The sequence below is a fragment of the Pipra filicauda genome, unplaced genomic scaffold, assembly GCF_003945595.2.
Source record: "Pipra filicauda isolate LSUMZ 115617 unplaced genomic scaffold, ASM394559v2 scaffold627_size207744_pilon, whole genome shotgun sequence".
NCBI classification, from domain to species: domain Eukaryota; kingdom Metazoa; phylum Chordata; class Aves; order Passeriformes; family Pipridae; genus Pipra; species Pipra filicauda.
The window spans coordinates 42,887-60,582 of NW_024104784.1; the positions used below are offsets into that span (position 1 = coordinate 42,887).

Consider the following 17,696-nt stretch of genomic DNA (forward strand, 5'->3'; position numbering starts at 1 on the left):
GAATACTGATGGACTGTTTTCTGAAGCAAAACAACCAAGGAGAGGGCAGAGTATCCAAGCAAAATTGTGGAAGGAATTCTAAGCAATGATAGGAAAGAGGTGCCGCTGGAGTGAACAGAAAATGATAAAACAACCAAAGTCACACGTGAGATGTAGCATAAATGAACTCTGTTTGGTAGAGGGTTTGTAAGTAATACCTGAGATGTGATCTGTTTCAGATTCTGAAAAACACAACATCTTGAAGAGGGAGAAGTGAAACGAACATCTTCCTCTCTCAACGCAAACCCAGGGATGATGTAGACCAGGAAAGTCAGATCATTAGTGAAGCCATGGAGAGCTGATACAGCACTACCAGTGAAAGGGTTTCTCACAGTAGGTATGGAATGGTACCAAAAATTACATGGTTCAATCTCAACTACTCAGCTTCAGTTTAGAGGGGTTTTTTTATACTGAAAGTATTTATTTACTATGTTTAAAGACTACAGTGATCTGACCTGATGTCAAGATTAGCAATAAAGTATGAGAAAGGTCGGTTGATTGATTATCCCTGCTCTCAAAACGGGAACGTTTATAAAGTTATTATCATAGTAAAATGAGAGAAAGAACTTCAACAGCTTGCCCATTGTTCCTTTGGATAGTTCTGTATAATGGTATCTAGAACTTTCTTCCAGTTATCAGGACACAGACCAACCCCTGACTCAGCTGAAATCCCAGCACCAGCATTCTCCTGTGATCTGACGTAAACCCAGCTCTTTCTCAGAGTTGTGATGTAATCTGGCAACATGACAGTCAAGATGACTGGGCCGAAAACTAAACACCTTGAATTTTAGCACTGAGAGTAAGAGTAGGAAATTGGGAGGGGGGTCGAAAAAAACCAACAAAATTTTTGCTTGCTTCTCTAGCAAAATGAACTTTGCAGGGGGAGTGGGAGGGGAGGAAAAGAGAAAAGAAAAACAGTAGCAAATCCCACAAAAAATTCTTAGGAAAAGATTCAGCAAAACATGAACACCTCCCATAAACACCAAAGATATGTTTCTAGTGTAGCTTAATGGCTCAGTGTTCTGGAATTAAACACCCAGTTCTCACTGTAATTTTTCTTCTATTACATCTCCTGTGTACATATAGAAAATAAAGGACAACTTTATGTGGTGACTCAAAGAAGTTTTTGACATCGTGCACAGTCCTGTAAACTACATTACTTTTCTAGGGGATGACAAAAAGCACAGATACAATGTGGGAGAGCCAATAAGGAAAAGGCAGAACTCTTATATTCACTTACATTGTGCTTCACTGAGGATTTAACCCAACTGAGGATTTAAACTTGACTAATGTACAAACTGTGAAGGTTCAAGCTGATATTCTGGTATGGATTTGAAGAAAAGACAGTGTATGGAAGAGATGAAAACTTAAACTTCTTCTGCCTCTTAAGATGGCCCAGAAAAGTAGTAAAAGTAAGTTTAATATGGGGAAAAGAAGGATATTTAGGTTTACTTTTTCTTCTTGGTACATTAATATGGGAAGCAATTGTAGACAAGAAGGTCTGTTATAGCTAACAACTACTTTACAATATTTTGTGTATTCCCAAACAGAATATGGCAACAATAGCAGTTGATTAGTTAGGTTGAAAGTAATTACAGTTCTGTTATGAAAATGACCACAAGTTTAAACTTTGAGTGTACTTTAAAGAGAGAATGTAAATGAATGGAAAATGCAATGGAGACAGGGAAGAATATTTAAAATCATATTCTTTAACATCTTATTATCAGATTTTTTCTATATTAGTTAAACAGAGAAACATCAGCAATTGTGGCAGTAACCCAGTAGTGTATTTTAATTGTACAAATAGCATTTAACCAAGACTTAGAATCATGGTTTACTCTCAGATTCAGATACAGTTTTCAATTATATTACTTAGCATGTCAGGTTCTAAAGACTATAGCAATGCATAACCTAACCTCTACAGATCTTGAGATTTGAGTGCAGGTCCTATGTAAGCAATATTTTGAGAATGCATTGCTTGTTAGATATAGAATGTTTTTGATTTCCTAAAAGAAGAGACAATATTTTATATCAATTCATAGTAAATATGTATTTGTGTGGTCCAAGAACCTGAAGGCCTATTATAGGCTACTAAAAATAGTCAGGATTTTGAAAGATACTGCAGGTTAATACTGTTCAGTTAAGACAAAGACATAGAAATGATTTTATTCCACACACTGACAAATACCATCAGTATTTATACCTATATAACATCTAAAGAACACTAACACAATAGTCATGTAGATGCTTCATTGAAATTGTTTATTTTAGGTGAGTAGGATCTAAGACAAAGAATCAGGTAGAAACTGACACCAATTCTTAGATAAGAAATTTAACATGAAAAGGTTACTCAACTTGACTGAGAGAAGATCTTTGTGCTATGAAACAGCCTGCTTTAAGAAAATTACTTTTTTAAATTTGAGAAATCATTATATAAAACATTCTAATTCCAGATAAAGGAGAGAAAAAGCATTCAGGTATTTGAATATGATTACTCACTATTATTCCTGATGTCCTGAGTCGTGCTAAAATGGAGAGAAACCTTAGCACTTTTTAGGCGTATCTGACCCCAACGTGTTACTGCCTGCAGTTCTACATTGTAGTTGCTGTTGGGCTGGAGTCCCTCCAGGACCACATAATTTTGGGCCTATAACAGAATAAATATACAAAGCAGTTATAGTATTGCTGAAACACAGGCCTTTATTAAAAACAGGCTTGTTATCTTAGGCACCCTACCTTTTTGAAATTAGAAAACTCATGTAGAAATTTCAGAGCAAAATTTCCTTTTTAAAAAAATCTCTTTTATTAGACTCTGTTTTTCTGTGTCATTTAAAAATACTAACCTTCTTGATGCTATTTTTGCAGTTCCTTGGCAATTCCAAACCTTTGTTTAGGCCAAAACAAAGGGGTTTTCTTCCATATAAAAAGTTTTTTTCTTATGCCAAAATCATTTTAGCCAAAGGAATTTAAATGTTTTATTCCCCAATTTCTATGTTAGTAAAGCAATTGAAAACTTTTCTACAGAACCCAGTCTGAACACAGCTCAAATCCAACATTTAATACATTCTTCAATATTTTCTATTTGTTTCAACTCTTGAAAACAAAAAGTTAAAAACAAACAAACAAACAAAAAAAACCCACTCATTGGTAAGAACACTTTCCTCCTATAAAATGGAAAAATAATAGAAAAAGTTTCTAGTGTCATGGAAGTGTCTTTAATAGGGAAACAACAGAGTAGGTTTATCATTCTCTCCAGGCAATAACCCATAAATTAAGGCGAGTCGCACAATACTGCAAAGAAGAGTCCAGGCTTCTCAATAGTCTTACAGTTTAATTTTGTCTAGATTTAATTATAAAAATGTCCTTCTAGTGCAAGTGCCAGGTGGAAGACATTATTCCTTATTTTTATTAGAATTCCTTGTGCCTCTTAAGTTTGACAGTCAATCCAGAGTGAAAAAGACAACTATTTACCCACGCAACCATCCTATATTTAACACTTGGAATGTTAACAAGGAATTGCCAGAAACATTTAATATTAATTATCTTTACTTGTTTTGTGCTGACATATTGACTATAGCTCTTGATTAAGAGTGTTAATATTGTATTCAAATTAACTGAATGTCTACCTGGAATGATTTCACATGGAAATCAGTATAAAATTATTTGAATTAGGCTATATATCTAAACATTAAAACTGGGCAAAAATAATCTTCACTTATGTTTGAAAACCAAGATTTTTCAACCTTTCCTTTTTTTTTTTAAGTTTTCCTGCATTTTCCTTTTTTAGCCTAAGATTTGCTATAATATTCAAATGACCACTGATTAGCAATAGCATATGGATTGTCCTGTAGGGAGTTCTGAATATCATTGGCAGCGATGTACAGCTTCATTACAGGCTGCAGAAGAAAAAGTACAGTAAACTAGGACTAATACGAAAGATATTGTAAGAGCCATACTTTTCTATAAAAATACAGCTTGATTCTTCTGTATTTTCCTATATTCAAGGTCAGAAACTTGGTCTGAATTAACATAATGTTCAATATTAGATCTGTTTTAATATATTTGTATGTAGGATGTACGCTATGCAAAGTGCCAAAACAACATTAAGGACCCAGATCAATTTTAAAATTCTCTGGGGTTTGTGATTTAAGGACCAGCTTGTAGAGAGAAAGCTCCCTGGTATCTTTAGGCTGAAGACTCTGTCTTGAAGGTCTCAAGCCAATGTAAACTGTCCTGAGGAACACAAACTTTTCTACATAGCATAGTCCAACCCTACTCCTATCTTGCCAGAATAATTTTTTTAGAGGACAATTAAGAACTAACCTTCTTTTCTGTGCAAATTTACTTGCATGATTTCATCACGCAGCCTTCATTGACTTTATTTTTATAAAGGTTTGGTGACCGAGGGACAAAGAGGGAACTATGACCCTGTGACTGTCATTCATCACAGTTCAAGTGGGCACACAGAGCCAAAAGACAGTGTTGACGTAGACATGGGACAAAATTCTCATAACGCATCTGTGCACAATGCACTGAGAATCAAGTTCAACCTGTTATCTGTAATAGATTTCTATTTCTTTTAATTACTTTAAAATAATATGCAATATACTTAAGGATATCATAACAGTGCTCTCCAGTGAACCAATACTTAATACGTCATTAAAGAAACTCATTCTTTGCTGCTAAGGAAATATGTCAGATCTTTGGTACAGCAGCTTATTTAAAGAGTTTTGAGAATGTTCTTCCCTTGGACCTATGCTGACTATTTAGCAGTTATTCTCTAAGATAGTATCAAAAGTTTTATTTGTGTAGTGAAAGAACAATGTCACAGATGAAGATAGGCTTTTTAAATAAAACAAGCACTGCATCTTTAAGAAGCACTAATAGAATAAGCCTGAATTTGGAGGACTAACAGCATTTAACTTTCTATTGAACTTTCCTGAAAAAGCTTATTGTATTTAACTTCATTTTGAGGCAGAAGTCTACTTCTCTCCCTGAGTTCAGTCTAAGATAGCATTGAGAGATCAAAATTGTGATATGAAGACCCTGGTGATATGAAGACCACCACTTTAGCAGCTGCTGAAATCATTCAATTTGTCACATATTTTATACTTACACTATACCTTGTGCCAGAAATAAGTCAGATTTCTGTCCCATTTATTAATTTCTTTCTTACCCCATCGGTAGTCTTCCTTCTCTTTTTTTTTGCTGGAATTACATATTTGCTGTACGTCCAGCTCCAGAAGACTTTGTAGTGGTGCACTGGGATATCAGGCTCTTCTGGAAGATCCCATGTAATCATTACATTCACACTCCCATCATTGCTTGCACTGATATTGGCAATTCTGATATTAGATGGAGCTGGTGGAGCAGACGGATCTGGAATTTAAAAACAAACAAAGAGATTCTAAAATAAAGATCATCTTCATTAGGGTAAATATTATCTTCATCTTATATATTTACCAGGCATACACAAGCTGGATTAAACACACTAAATATATTGAGGAAAATTCAGACAAAGATTTCCCATAACTGATATGGCTTTTTGTAAATTTTAGAAATTCATACTCTACTGAAATAAAAATTATGGGTTAGCATCTAGTTTTTTCATTACTCTGTGGTTTTGATAGTTCACAAACATTATGAAACTTCGTCAAAATGTACTAGACTATTGGTTTTACTACCTTAAATACACAGCGAGTGTAAAACACTCAAGTTCTACAAATAGCACTGTAGAGTCACCACAGAATTGTATGGTAGAAATACTGAATATTTTTTTGGTGTTGCCAGATAATTCTCAGATGATAAAATTATGTTTCAACATGTTGAATCTTTCTCCAAAATTCTAATATTGGTATTTACCACCATGGGACATAAACACTTCCTTAGAATTAATGCAATTATTCTGTGACAGAAGTCTATAGAGTTTTTTTTAGAATGACAAAAAGCAGTTAGCTTCCCCTGTGATTTATTTCACTATTCTGTTCAATTCCTGGTCAATATTGACTGAGATAACAGTTGTCAGTTGTCTCTGTGCTGACACTTGAGTCAAAAAGGACACCTGACAGTCAGAGGTTCAAATACTGAATCTTTTCCAATATTGAATATAAGGTCCTTCTTGTGGACTTACTACATAATATCCTGGCCCTAAGTAATATGAATCAATGGAAATTTTGCAGATGAATTTCTGAAAGTCCAATTTGTTATTTAACAAATCCTAATTTTTAATTCTGGGGCCGCTGGTGGTCTAGTGGTTAGAGTGCCTGACTCTCACCTCTGCGACCTGGGTTCGATTCCCGGCCCCCTGGGCAGGTGGAGCTCGTCAGCCTTGGTAGGCAATCCACCTAAGAGAAGGTCACTCTAAACAAACCTACATCCTGGGGACCTCACTGCCACTGTCCAAGCTTTGCTCGGCCCCGGCAGATGAACCTCAGGACTAAAGGGTGGGCTCAGTTCAGCGCACGCTGTGTCTCACCTAAAAATCCACTGCGCAGGCTGGAAGGGTTAATGACCTTTAGACTGGCCATTATTATTATTATAATTTTTAATTCTACTTTTTAACTCTGACCTTTTTTTAAATGGCTGTGGTAGCCAAAAATTCATGACAAAATACAAGGAAACTGCAAACCCAAAATTTACTAGACGTAAACGATGAGACTCAAAAAAAAAAAAAAAAATTAAAAGTATATCAAGCACAATAATGGAAATTCATGTTAATTAAGACCTTTTAGGAACCTGTACCCTTATTTGCCAGAAATAAAACTGGAGTTGTGCACAGGGGACACCAGACATGCACTTCACCTGCATCTTTTTATAATGGTAAATGAGCTGTTAAATAAACTTTCCAGGCGTACTAAGTTCATTAGATAATCCCTATGACAAATGGTCTCACTGAAAAAATCCATCATTTACTTCATGAAAAAAGACACATTCAGAATTAATAAAGACAGCATTTCACTTTTAAAGATCAGCAGATGTGAAATAATGGCTTATTCTTGTTATTGATCAGGACTCTTGCTTAAGTAACAATGGATACTCCTCACACATGCCATTTTACTTAAATAGTAACGGATGTCTCTGTTTCCTCACATATATAATTCAACCTAAATTTTGGCCATAAAAGTTACAAAGCATACTTAAGAATTCTGGAAATGTAACATTTATTTACAAATAATAAGAATTCCTTAGTTCCATTTGTGTTTTTTTTTTTTAATCCACTCACAAGCCATTTGCTTTTATTTTTTTCTGGCTTTGGAGAAGCACTGCTGTTACACTTATTTCCTTATCTGTTGTGGTGGTTTTGGCTGGGGTAGAGTTAATTTTCTTTGCAGTGGCTGGTATGGGGCTATGTTTAGGATTTATGCTGAACACAGGGTTGATAATATAGAGACGTTTTTGTTATTCCTGAGTAGGGCTTGCACACAGCCAAGCCCTTTTCTGCTTTTCATACTATCACACAGGCAAGGAAGTTGGAGGTGCATGGAAGCTTGGAGGAGACACAGCTGGGACAGGTGACCCAAATTGGCCAAAGGGATATTTCAGACCACATCACATCATGCTCAGTATATAAAGCTGGGGGGAAGAAGGAGAAAGGGGGAGACGTTTGGAGTGATGGTGTTTGCCTTCCCAAATAACTGTTATGCTTGATGGGGCCCTGCTCTCCTGGAGATGGCTGAACATCTGCCTGCCCATGGGAAGCAGCGACTTAATTCTTTGTTTCACTTTGCTTGTGCGTGCAGCTTTTGCTCTCCCTATTAAACTGTCTTTATCTCAACTCACGAGTGTTCTGGCTTTTACCTTTCTGACTGTCTCCCCAGTCCCCATGGTAGGGGAGTGAGTGAGTGGCTGCGTGGGGCTTGGTTGGTGGCTGGGGTGAAACTAAACACCTGAGAAGTAACCAACCACTCCATCTTAAGTTATATGAAAGTACTTATATCAGAATGGATAAATTAAAGAAAAATTTAGCTAAACGGTTTGTACTACGCTCTGACACAACTTTTCACTTCCTTCTATTGTTTAATAAAATAAGTAAATATAAATGATATTCACATACGATAAATATAAACATAATCACGATTCATACACCTAAAACCTTTATTAAGCATTCATCTTCACTATTTAAAATGTTTGGGGGGTTTTTATGGCACACAGATATGAGAATGTATTAGGTAAATAAAACATTTATAACCTGAAGTGCAATATGATCATATTGCTGTAGGTGAATTATTTAGGTTATCTCCCAGAAGTACTATGCATCATGTATTATGTATACAAAACATATGGGATAGAATTAAAGTGTTTCAGAGAATGTCTTTCCAAATGGTCAGATATAAGCAAAAACAATTCTAACTATAAAACTTGTTTTTCCTCATTCTGCATCTACAGAAGACTGAGACTCATTTAAAAAAAAATCTAAAAGTTAAATGAAATAACTCTTCTGGACAAAGCGTATTATGATTAAAAATATTTTGAAGTTCTAGTCACCAATTTTTTTTAGGTCTAAGAGTAAATGACCAAATTTAGATTCTTCCTTTTCAAATGTTTCTATCTCCATCTCAAAAAAGAAAACAGTATGCACTATGTGCATATTGAAACTAATAGATCATTTCTACTGAATTCTATAGCACCAGCATTTCATCCTGTATCTTTTATAATTACATAGTTTATTTAAAACATTACTTTATCAGTAGCATTTCTTCTGTGCTCACTGTAAACAGTCCAGTCAGCAGACAAAATGCTGATCTACATTTGAAAGAAAGCCTATTAGTGTTTCCACTTTGCTATGTGAGAATGTGAACATTATATTAAAGATCATTGGCTAATTACAGTTAAGGAAAGAAAGAATGTCCTCATAGAAGGAATATACATGTGAAATAATACAGCAATAGCAGAGATTTTCCTCTTTCTTCAAAGATTCTTTTGCAAATCTCGCAAATGTCATCCACAAAGATGCCTCTGAACAATGAGGAACAGTGGTAGTGGTAGTAGCACAAGACAGAAAGGAGATCTGCAGCTGACAAACATGAAAAGGTGAGACATTTGAAAGTGACACATTTTTTATAAGACCTTTTCTAAAACTAGTAGAGTAACCTGGAGAAAATAATAAGCTAGAAAGATGTAAGACATCAAAGATAAACTAACCTAATTTATTACAGTTTTGCATTTAATCATCTGGAAAAAACCCCATGTCTGATTGTATGGACACAACAGTAAAATATTTCTCGAATTTTGGGTGTATTATCTGAAATATTAAGCCACTTAGTGAGCATTTTATATCAGCTGAGAATCCATTCCATATTAAGTATTTCAATACCACTATATAATTTATTCTTCTATTTCTATATATTTCTGTGACATCACTATTACAAGTGATAGAATCATCATTTTGTAAGCTGAAAACCCAAGAATATTAATCGGTTCTTCATTTGAAAGGATTTATTTTCACAAGCAGAACAGACAAGCGAGAAGGAATAGCAGGGCAAGCTATTTGATCTCTGTTATTAACAGCAAAAAAAACCAGAACAACCAAAACCCACCATCAAAGAAAACATGCACAAAAAACCAACACCCTCCTAGACCTCTCAAATAAACAAGAACCCAGAAAAACAAAAAAAAACCTGTTAAGTGCAAGAGCATGCTCCTCCACAATGCATGCCAGCCAGCTATCAGATAAGAGATTAGTTAGGATTTTTCTGTGTTATTGAACAGAAAAGTCATGCTTCTACAAGGTGGTCCGTTATGCTTATGCCTATGTAGATATTAAAAGCACTATACAACTAGTGCTAAAATACTTCAAGGTCTAATAACTGGTACTGAATCGTAAAGCTTACATACATAAGGTGTTTGTTAACCTGGCTATAAAGCTCAAGTGACATTCTGCTGACTATAAAGCCAACAGCCATTCTACTGTTAGTCTTCATATACCTGTGATCCCTTTGACTGACTGCCCACATGTTTAATTCAGACACATTAACATTAAATTACTGGAATGGAAACTGCTGCCAGTTTTTCAAATGTAAATTCTGAAATTTTATATACATGAATTTATCTGAGTGTTAAATCAAATTCTTTGGTCTGCAGAAAGAGTGATGCTAGTGTCAGTTTTTCCTTTGCATTTTATACTACAACTCAAATAAAATAGAAGTCACTCTATATATACAAGAATTTGGCACAGACAGCTGTCCTCAACTCTGAAAAAAATTCTGGTCTCAGCAACCTGACAAGTAAATCGCTTCTCACTGCTAGAAATGATAGCTTCATTAGGTCAAGGCTGAAGCTGCTGTTCCAGCACTTGGAGTAAGTACTGCATTTGTCTGGATTGTATTTGGCTTGAGTATACCCAAAGGACTTAAATTCTTGTCTTGCTGGCTACTCAGCCATCACAAGCAAAACTGTCTCCAGTCCCCAAACGGGAGGATTTCTTGCTGCAAATAAAGGAAAGAAAGAAAAACCTCACATCATCGCCATTTCAAAATGCGTGTCTTCCCACACTCATATTTGTAAACATAGTGATAGTTTATATTTTCCAAAATTATTTCAATCAGTAGAATCTGGAAACACTTTTGCAACCTTGAAAAACAGTATGGGCAAGTTATACACAAGAATCACATCATACACTGCTGCAATGCATCCACTTTGGATTTCAATATGGCAACTGTAGTGAAAACAGTAAATGATTTGGAATATGTGTCAGAGAAGGGGATAATGACATTGCAACCAGAATTCTCATTCTGAGCTGTAAAAGTGAGAGCAAGTTTGACAACAATTTAAATCCTTTTTTATGGAGGTTTTTTTCTGACTTAAAATAGATCTCCCATTGCTATCTTTCAAACATTAGACCTTCCAACTTTAAAAATCTGCTGAAGCTGCTCCTCAGACAAGTTTCCAACCATTAAACAGTTTCAAGGCATAAGAGGGAGGACTGGCTTTGCCCAGTGGAAATGGCACACATAAACCAGCTGTGCAACAGTATAAAAAAATCATTGGTCTCAAAGGAGCAACAGAAAGAATTTTATTGCCGTGAGTGGGTGTCTGTTCTGGTTTTTCTAACACTCAGTAATGTATGCATGAAATCACATCCAGCATGGTACTTATGTGCTGTGAAAACAATGTTGTCTGCTTCCTTTTGCTTGACAATCTATCCTGCGTATGCTAGCAACCGCCTTCATGATGAAGACAGAAACTTGTAGCAGAGGTAGAAGGATCGGATGATTTGGGCTCATTGTGTTGATCTTATGGTCTTTTTTTCTCTCTGAGAATGGCACAGTACCTACCCACAGACCAGTGACATAATATATTATATAGAAATGCCTAACACTGATCCCTATAGTTAACTGTAGTCTCAGTTACTAAGAGTTCATTCTCATTACAAACCATAAAAAGCTAGGAAAAACTAGCCTAAAAACTCTGAATCAAACGCAACAAATTAAAAATTATATTACTAGTGCCAAGCAGCTTCTGACCAGTTGGGGTAGGCTATCCAGTGCCTGCTTACTGGGTGAACAGTACAGGTAGTTTTCATCCAAGGACATTAATGTATGGATTGTAGGAACAGTTCTCTCCTGCTTCCAGAGGAAAGGAAACAGCTTGGAGAGAGCCAGCCTAAACAGGACGAGAAGTATATTTGTATCTTTGGAGATCAAAAATGTTCTGCCAGGTATTCAGTTAGTTTCATTTATTGCTGTTATTGTAAACCACTGACACTCAAAAGCACACACAAAAAGGAAAGCACACACAATTTAAAAACCCTGAAAAGAGAAGTGGAAACCACTGTTAAAATAGAATAAAGTTCTGATCAATTTTAGCTGATAGTATCAATGTAAAAGTCCATGTATAGAGTCCTACTTCTAGGAAAAAACCTACTTTCTAAGTGCAGCATTCACTTCATTTTCCAGTCACTCCGCTACAAACAGGTAGGTAGAGTCTAACCTGTGTTTCTTGTCATTTTGGAATCATGTTTTGGCAAAACAAAGCATCACTTTATTCCCTATGAAGGGTCATGTCAGACAAGCACATGCAAACCCTTCATTTCCTCTATAAAAAATAAATAAACAGTATTTAAAAAACCCCAAACCTCTGCTTAAGCTTTGGATGCTTCATAAAGTCTCAGCTGTGTAATTTTGATTATTTACTATTTACAAATTAATGCCATAAATGAACACATGAGGCAGTGTAAAAGCTAATAAACCTTCACCTCAAATGTTTGCAACATAAGAGCATCAAAAGCTGCAGTAGATCAAACCTCAAAACACAACTATATGAAGAATGGCAAGCTGAAATGCTTGATGCAATATTCGTGTTTTCCTCATTTAGTCTTTTTCATTTCAATCCATTTTAAATTACTTTGGATAATGAGGAGCTTTATTTAGTGATAGAAAAGTTTATGGAAATTACCTCAGAAGACTTAATATTATTTTGAATAAAACAAAACTTTACTTTGCTGTGTCTACTTAGAGATCATGTTTTTTGCGTTTGCAAAAAGCACAAAATAGTATAAAACAGGATTGTGGTAACCAGACAAAAAGTCTCTCTCCAAGTCATTACAGCACGTTTTTGAATGTTCCTCTTAACAGCTTAAAATATTTAGTGACAGAGACTTTGTGGTGCCATACTTCTCCCTAGATTCAGATTAAATATCATATTTGTCCTCCTTTAAAGAAAAAACCAAACCCAAATAATTTGCTATTCATTATAACTTATGAGCAATTGGTAAAAGTTCAGCATCTTGTGTGAGAAACTGTCTTAGGAATTGCTGTCATGTTTCTTGATCAAAGGGTTTCTTTTTGAAGAAAACTTCTGCTAAGTCTGACAAAGATAATAATCTTCTCTTGGTCTTGGCACAACAGGGTGAAGTGAAACACTGATGTGAATTTCTGTGCACACTTCACATAAACATAGCACAGACAGGCAGCAACCTTCCAAAGGTGATGTGCCAAAATCCACTTTCCTTTTCCAAACTGGAGGTTAAACGTGCCTGTAGGAGCTCAGCAGGGGCCAGTAGATGCTGGCACTCCAAAAACAAGGCACATCTGAGCAGCAGTTTCTTGCCTCTCAGCCAGGCAGAGACCGCCACTTCCCACTGAGCTCCAAAGTAGTAATTAAATGTCTGTGTGACACTATAACTGTTGCCACTATGATTGCCTACCTGGGGACTTGGAGGCTAAAAGATACCCATTAAAACATCCCAGTATCATTCCCAGCAGTCAGTACCCAGAATCATTTTCATAAGAGTCACCCAGTGTGACTACACATTTCATCTGGCAAACACGGCATCTTTATAACAACCACTGACAGTACTAAAGCCCCTTAAATAGTAAAATGAGTTGCCAGATTAGGATGATTTGGGCTATGAAGCTGATAGTTAACTGAACTCCTTTCTGTTTTTCTGGCAATTCATGATTCTCTGCCAAGGGCTGGAGTTCAGATTTGAAAACTGTTATTTTGAGAGTTATAGAAGCCTTTTGAAGAATGCTGACTACATACTTTCTGCCATTATCAAAATCCAATTATTTTAATTTATTAGGTAAGAGCATGCAGAGGTACTAGTTTCCCACTATCTTTGTCACAAAGTCCTAAAAATGCTCTCCACCTCCACCAGACAGCCACGAGTAGTTCTCAAGGAGAGCAAGTGCTTCAGGGGTTGCTGCAGAGAACACAGAAAAAGAGGACTCTGGTATTCCTGTAATAGTTTCAAAACCACAAGCTCCTGAAACACAAATCACTGCCAGCTGGGAGGCTATTCTGAAGAAATACCTCTATGTGCTTATTCTGCTCTTATATTGTTCTCCAGAAACCCACTTCTGGGGTCAGATTCTGGGCTAAAGAGACCTTCAAGATGACACCATGGATATTCTTACATTCATTACCAATGTAGGTATTTTAAGCAATACACTTCCATGGCTAGCACACTCAGTAGGGGGTAAAATTTTTGGAAAGTAATAAAAATCCTGCCTGAAAATGTCACATTCAAGCCAAAACGTTGGTGTTATCATTCAGTTACCTTTACGTAACTGAAGTGATAGTGGTTCCAAGCAGAATAGTCAGAAAATATTTACACAGTACACAACTGACAATGATCTCAGTTTAAAAGAAAGTTGGTGCCTGATTCAGCAACAAACTGCTGTATCTGCTGAAGAGCTGCTCATAAAGAAAAGAGAAAGGTACTGCAGCTGAAGGGTCCTTACAATAAGCTCAACACAGCTCAAAGGAAGTATATTTTTGATGTGACTGAAATGGTATGTTACTTAAGTATAATAAATTCTTAAAATAATACTTCTTTTATACATGAAAAGGTTTGTGGTCACAGCAGTAATGGGATTGCTATGTCAGCCAACCTTCTGACCACAAATATGGATATAGCACCAAAAAGTTATTAAATCTAACATATACTTATTCAGTAAGTGATTAAACCATCCATACCAGCAAAAGTACTTGCATGCCTCTATAAATGCACCTTCAGTAATATTTTTTTCTAGGACTGACTGCAAGCAGTCAGTCTGGCCAAACTGCAAGCTAAAAGCTTGGAACCCACAGATGGCAGCTATCTGTACTGCAAGATAATTCTGTCTGCAGAAAGAGGAGGAATTGCATTCCTTGAAGTATGGTGAGTTATACCAGCATAAAGATTCTAACACTACTAAAACAACTACAAGCGTTTCTATTAGAAGCTGCCTCTATTAGTAGAGTGAAAAGTGCTGGATCTTGTTTTTTGGCACTGAAGTCAACTAACATGGTCTGGCTATGACCACATTATCGACTGTCTTTAAGAGAGGGTGACCACATCCAGACCATCTGCCTATTCAGAATAGCTTCTGGTATGTGGTAACCCATATACTATGCCTGAGAGTCATCCAGGAAAACTTTGCTTCGCGTGGGTCAAAGGCACACCAGGGACAATGCCAGGAACTTCACGGGATGGGAGAACTGCTTCTATCTCCTCCATCTCTCAAGTACCATTTACTGGTACAGAAATAATTTTCAAAGTTATTTTATTACCCAAACCATTGCAAAACCAGAAATCTCAACAAAAATTTCTACAATACTTTGTGGACCATCAGGCATGCCTTTCTAATGAACAGAAACATGCTATTTCCCATTTATACCCTTTTTTATTCTTAAGCACTTATAATTAGTGCTAGCAAGGGGGAAAATATCTTAAGAGGGCCCACAGTTCCATCAAAACAATGCTGCTACAATTATTTAGATACAGGTAACAAAATATTTCAGTGCTGTACTAAACATATGGCAGCAACATATTTATCCTAACAAAAAGGAAAAAAATATTATAAACCTCTCAGAATAACACACTGAAACCCCAGTTCCTTCATATTTCATGGTCAGGATTATAGTGTTTGACACCAATCATGTAGAAAATGTTTGTTTAAAAGGAAGTTTATTCATGGAGACCTCTTACTGATAAAAGAATAATGACATCTTTAACCTCTAATTCCTTTGCCAACTCCAAACAAATCTCACATCATTTCTAAAGTCTGTGGCAGAAGTACCCAAAAACTCATCTGTTAAAAAACTTCTGCCACAAAAGTGGGCAAATCAGGTTGTGCTCCAGATGTGAGAGGAAGGTGAGTAGCAGACACAGTGAGCAACAACTAACCTTTTGAGGATCGGAAGTGCTTGCTGGGTGCTGTGAAGCCTCTCGTCCCGTGCACGTTCACAGCTGCCACGCGGAACTGGTACCACCTGCTTGCTCGGATGTCCGGCAGCCAAACCCGCTCGTCCGTAGTCTGGTGGGGAAAATGTCACACTTACACTTGTTGTTCTGACATGGATATCGTCTCTTGTGCAACAACAGTTAGTTCACAAGCTCTATGCAACCACGTCACCTGACTCTGACCATCATTCTGCACTGCAAAGCATTTGCAGCTGTGAGTAAAATGATATAACTATCCAATTTTGCAGTGCATTGCAGATCTCTTCTGGAAAAAGTATCCTTTAGAAAACCAGTGAAGTGTTAAATTCACAAAATTCGTTTTCCAGTTATCACAACCTTCACCAGTGTTTAGGGCCAAGCTGTTCAGGTGTTGACGTTTCAGGGAACTCATTGTCTGAGGTCACAGGAATGATTTCTCCAATTCTCAACTCTCAGAGAATAAGGGGTCCAAAATTGCTTAATGAAACCCAGCAACGTGAGAGGCCACTTTTTCTAGTTCATAGGAAACACAAAACTCTCAGGTAATGGATGTAAGCCTTCTTCAGATCTTTGACACTTACGTCAAAAAGACACTCACACTCTTAACTGTTCCCTGCAGATTTTTCTCAGGTCATAGGAGGTGACCTTTTCTCCAGCAACACCCACTGAGAATGCCAGTGTCATGAGTTCAATTGCCAGATTCTGTGGGGAGAGCCTTAACTGCTGAAATATGGCACAAGCACAGATGCGCTCTGAACCCTTTCAGTAGGAGGTGCTTTATTCTTTCTTATTCTGAACCCTGCTCTCCTCTATGTTTTTTCCCCACAAAACTTTTGAAGAGCTATCTTCTCCAGTGTTTTTTTTTTCCTAAGGTACAAATACCAGAACTGCCACAGTCTCTTGGTAACCATTGAATCACCGCCAAATACAGAAGATGTAGCATCTTCGTAGAACACATCAGAAACACATCCACTTGTGGATTTTATTTTTGCAATTACCTCTCCATTATCCAGTTTTCAATTTACTTTATAATATCATGTTTATTGCATTTTGTTTTAATTCTTTAATCAAAATAACACATGAACCTTAACCAGATGTATATGTCTAAATATACTATACAATCATTACTAATTACCATTACTGACCAAACATGTAAGCTCATTGAAAATGTAGTTCCATCAATTTATTTTTACAATCTGTTTTCTACAACTTCAAGCAGGCACCTTCCCTGTATAGGATTCAATGTTACTTGCAATGATGCCAAGTAGTTCCCAAAAAAGACACAGCATAATTTCTGCTTTTTGCTCCCTTTACAATCTGTGTAAGAAAGTAGCAGCTGTTGACATAACTCAGATAGCCAGAAACTGAGAAAGTTGCTTCAGCTCTCCAGCAATAGTATTTTTAAAGATCTGACAAATAAAATTTGTAGTTGTTACCCTGCTTTTAGTGTCTTCATTTGGTAACAAACAGAAAATTTAGCGAATGTTTGTGTGTGCATATAAAGGAAGAAGAGCCTTTCTAAACCACACTGTTAACTGCTCTCAGACTGGTAAGTGTTGCAGACTCTGGGCCCATCACATATTGCTGCTACTTAGAACCCTTCTCCATTCAGACTGCTGTATTTGGTTTTTTTTAGAGTAAGCAGGGGTAACAGCCCTGAAGCTTTCATTGTCTGCCTCAATTTCTTTCCTTTTTTTCAGCTTTTATGTTACCTGTAGAGTGAATTATATATCATCCAATCAAGGGTTTCTCAAGTGAAGAAAACGCCTACCTGAAACAACTTCTGCTATTATTTTTATTTTATGGAGTGCTCAAATGTGTTATCTTTTCCAGCATGCAGGCCCACACACTCAAGAACTTGCATGTAAGACACACAGTGAACTGAATATAAACTATCATTATTAACAGAAAAACAAATCCAAGGATATATTCAGACTACTGCTGCAACTGAAAACAGGACCAATACCTAATTGTAAGTAACTAATTACAATACTGTGGGCTTTTAAAAACA

General features: G+C 36.4%; 1 protein-coding gene across 1 annotated transcript in view; it reads right to left on the bottom strand.

Annotated features, from left to right (window-relative positions):
* ANOS1 (anosmin 1) overlaps positions 1-17,696 on the bottom strand; it is a 136,394-nt gene that overhangs the window by 32,458 nt on the left and 86,240 nt on the right. Inside the window, exons 6-8 of the mRNA XM_027750797.2 lie at positions 15,650-15,779; positions 5,216-5,418; positions 2,539-2,686 (exon numbers count right to left, since the gene is read on the bottom strand). Coding sequence (XP_027606598.2) covers positions 2,539-2,686; positions 5,216-5,418; positions 15,650-15,779 — 481 coding nt within the window. The remainder of the gene's footprint in view (positions 1-2,538; positions 2,687-5,215; positions 5,419-15,649; positions 15,780-17,696) is intronic.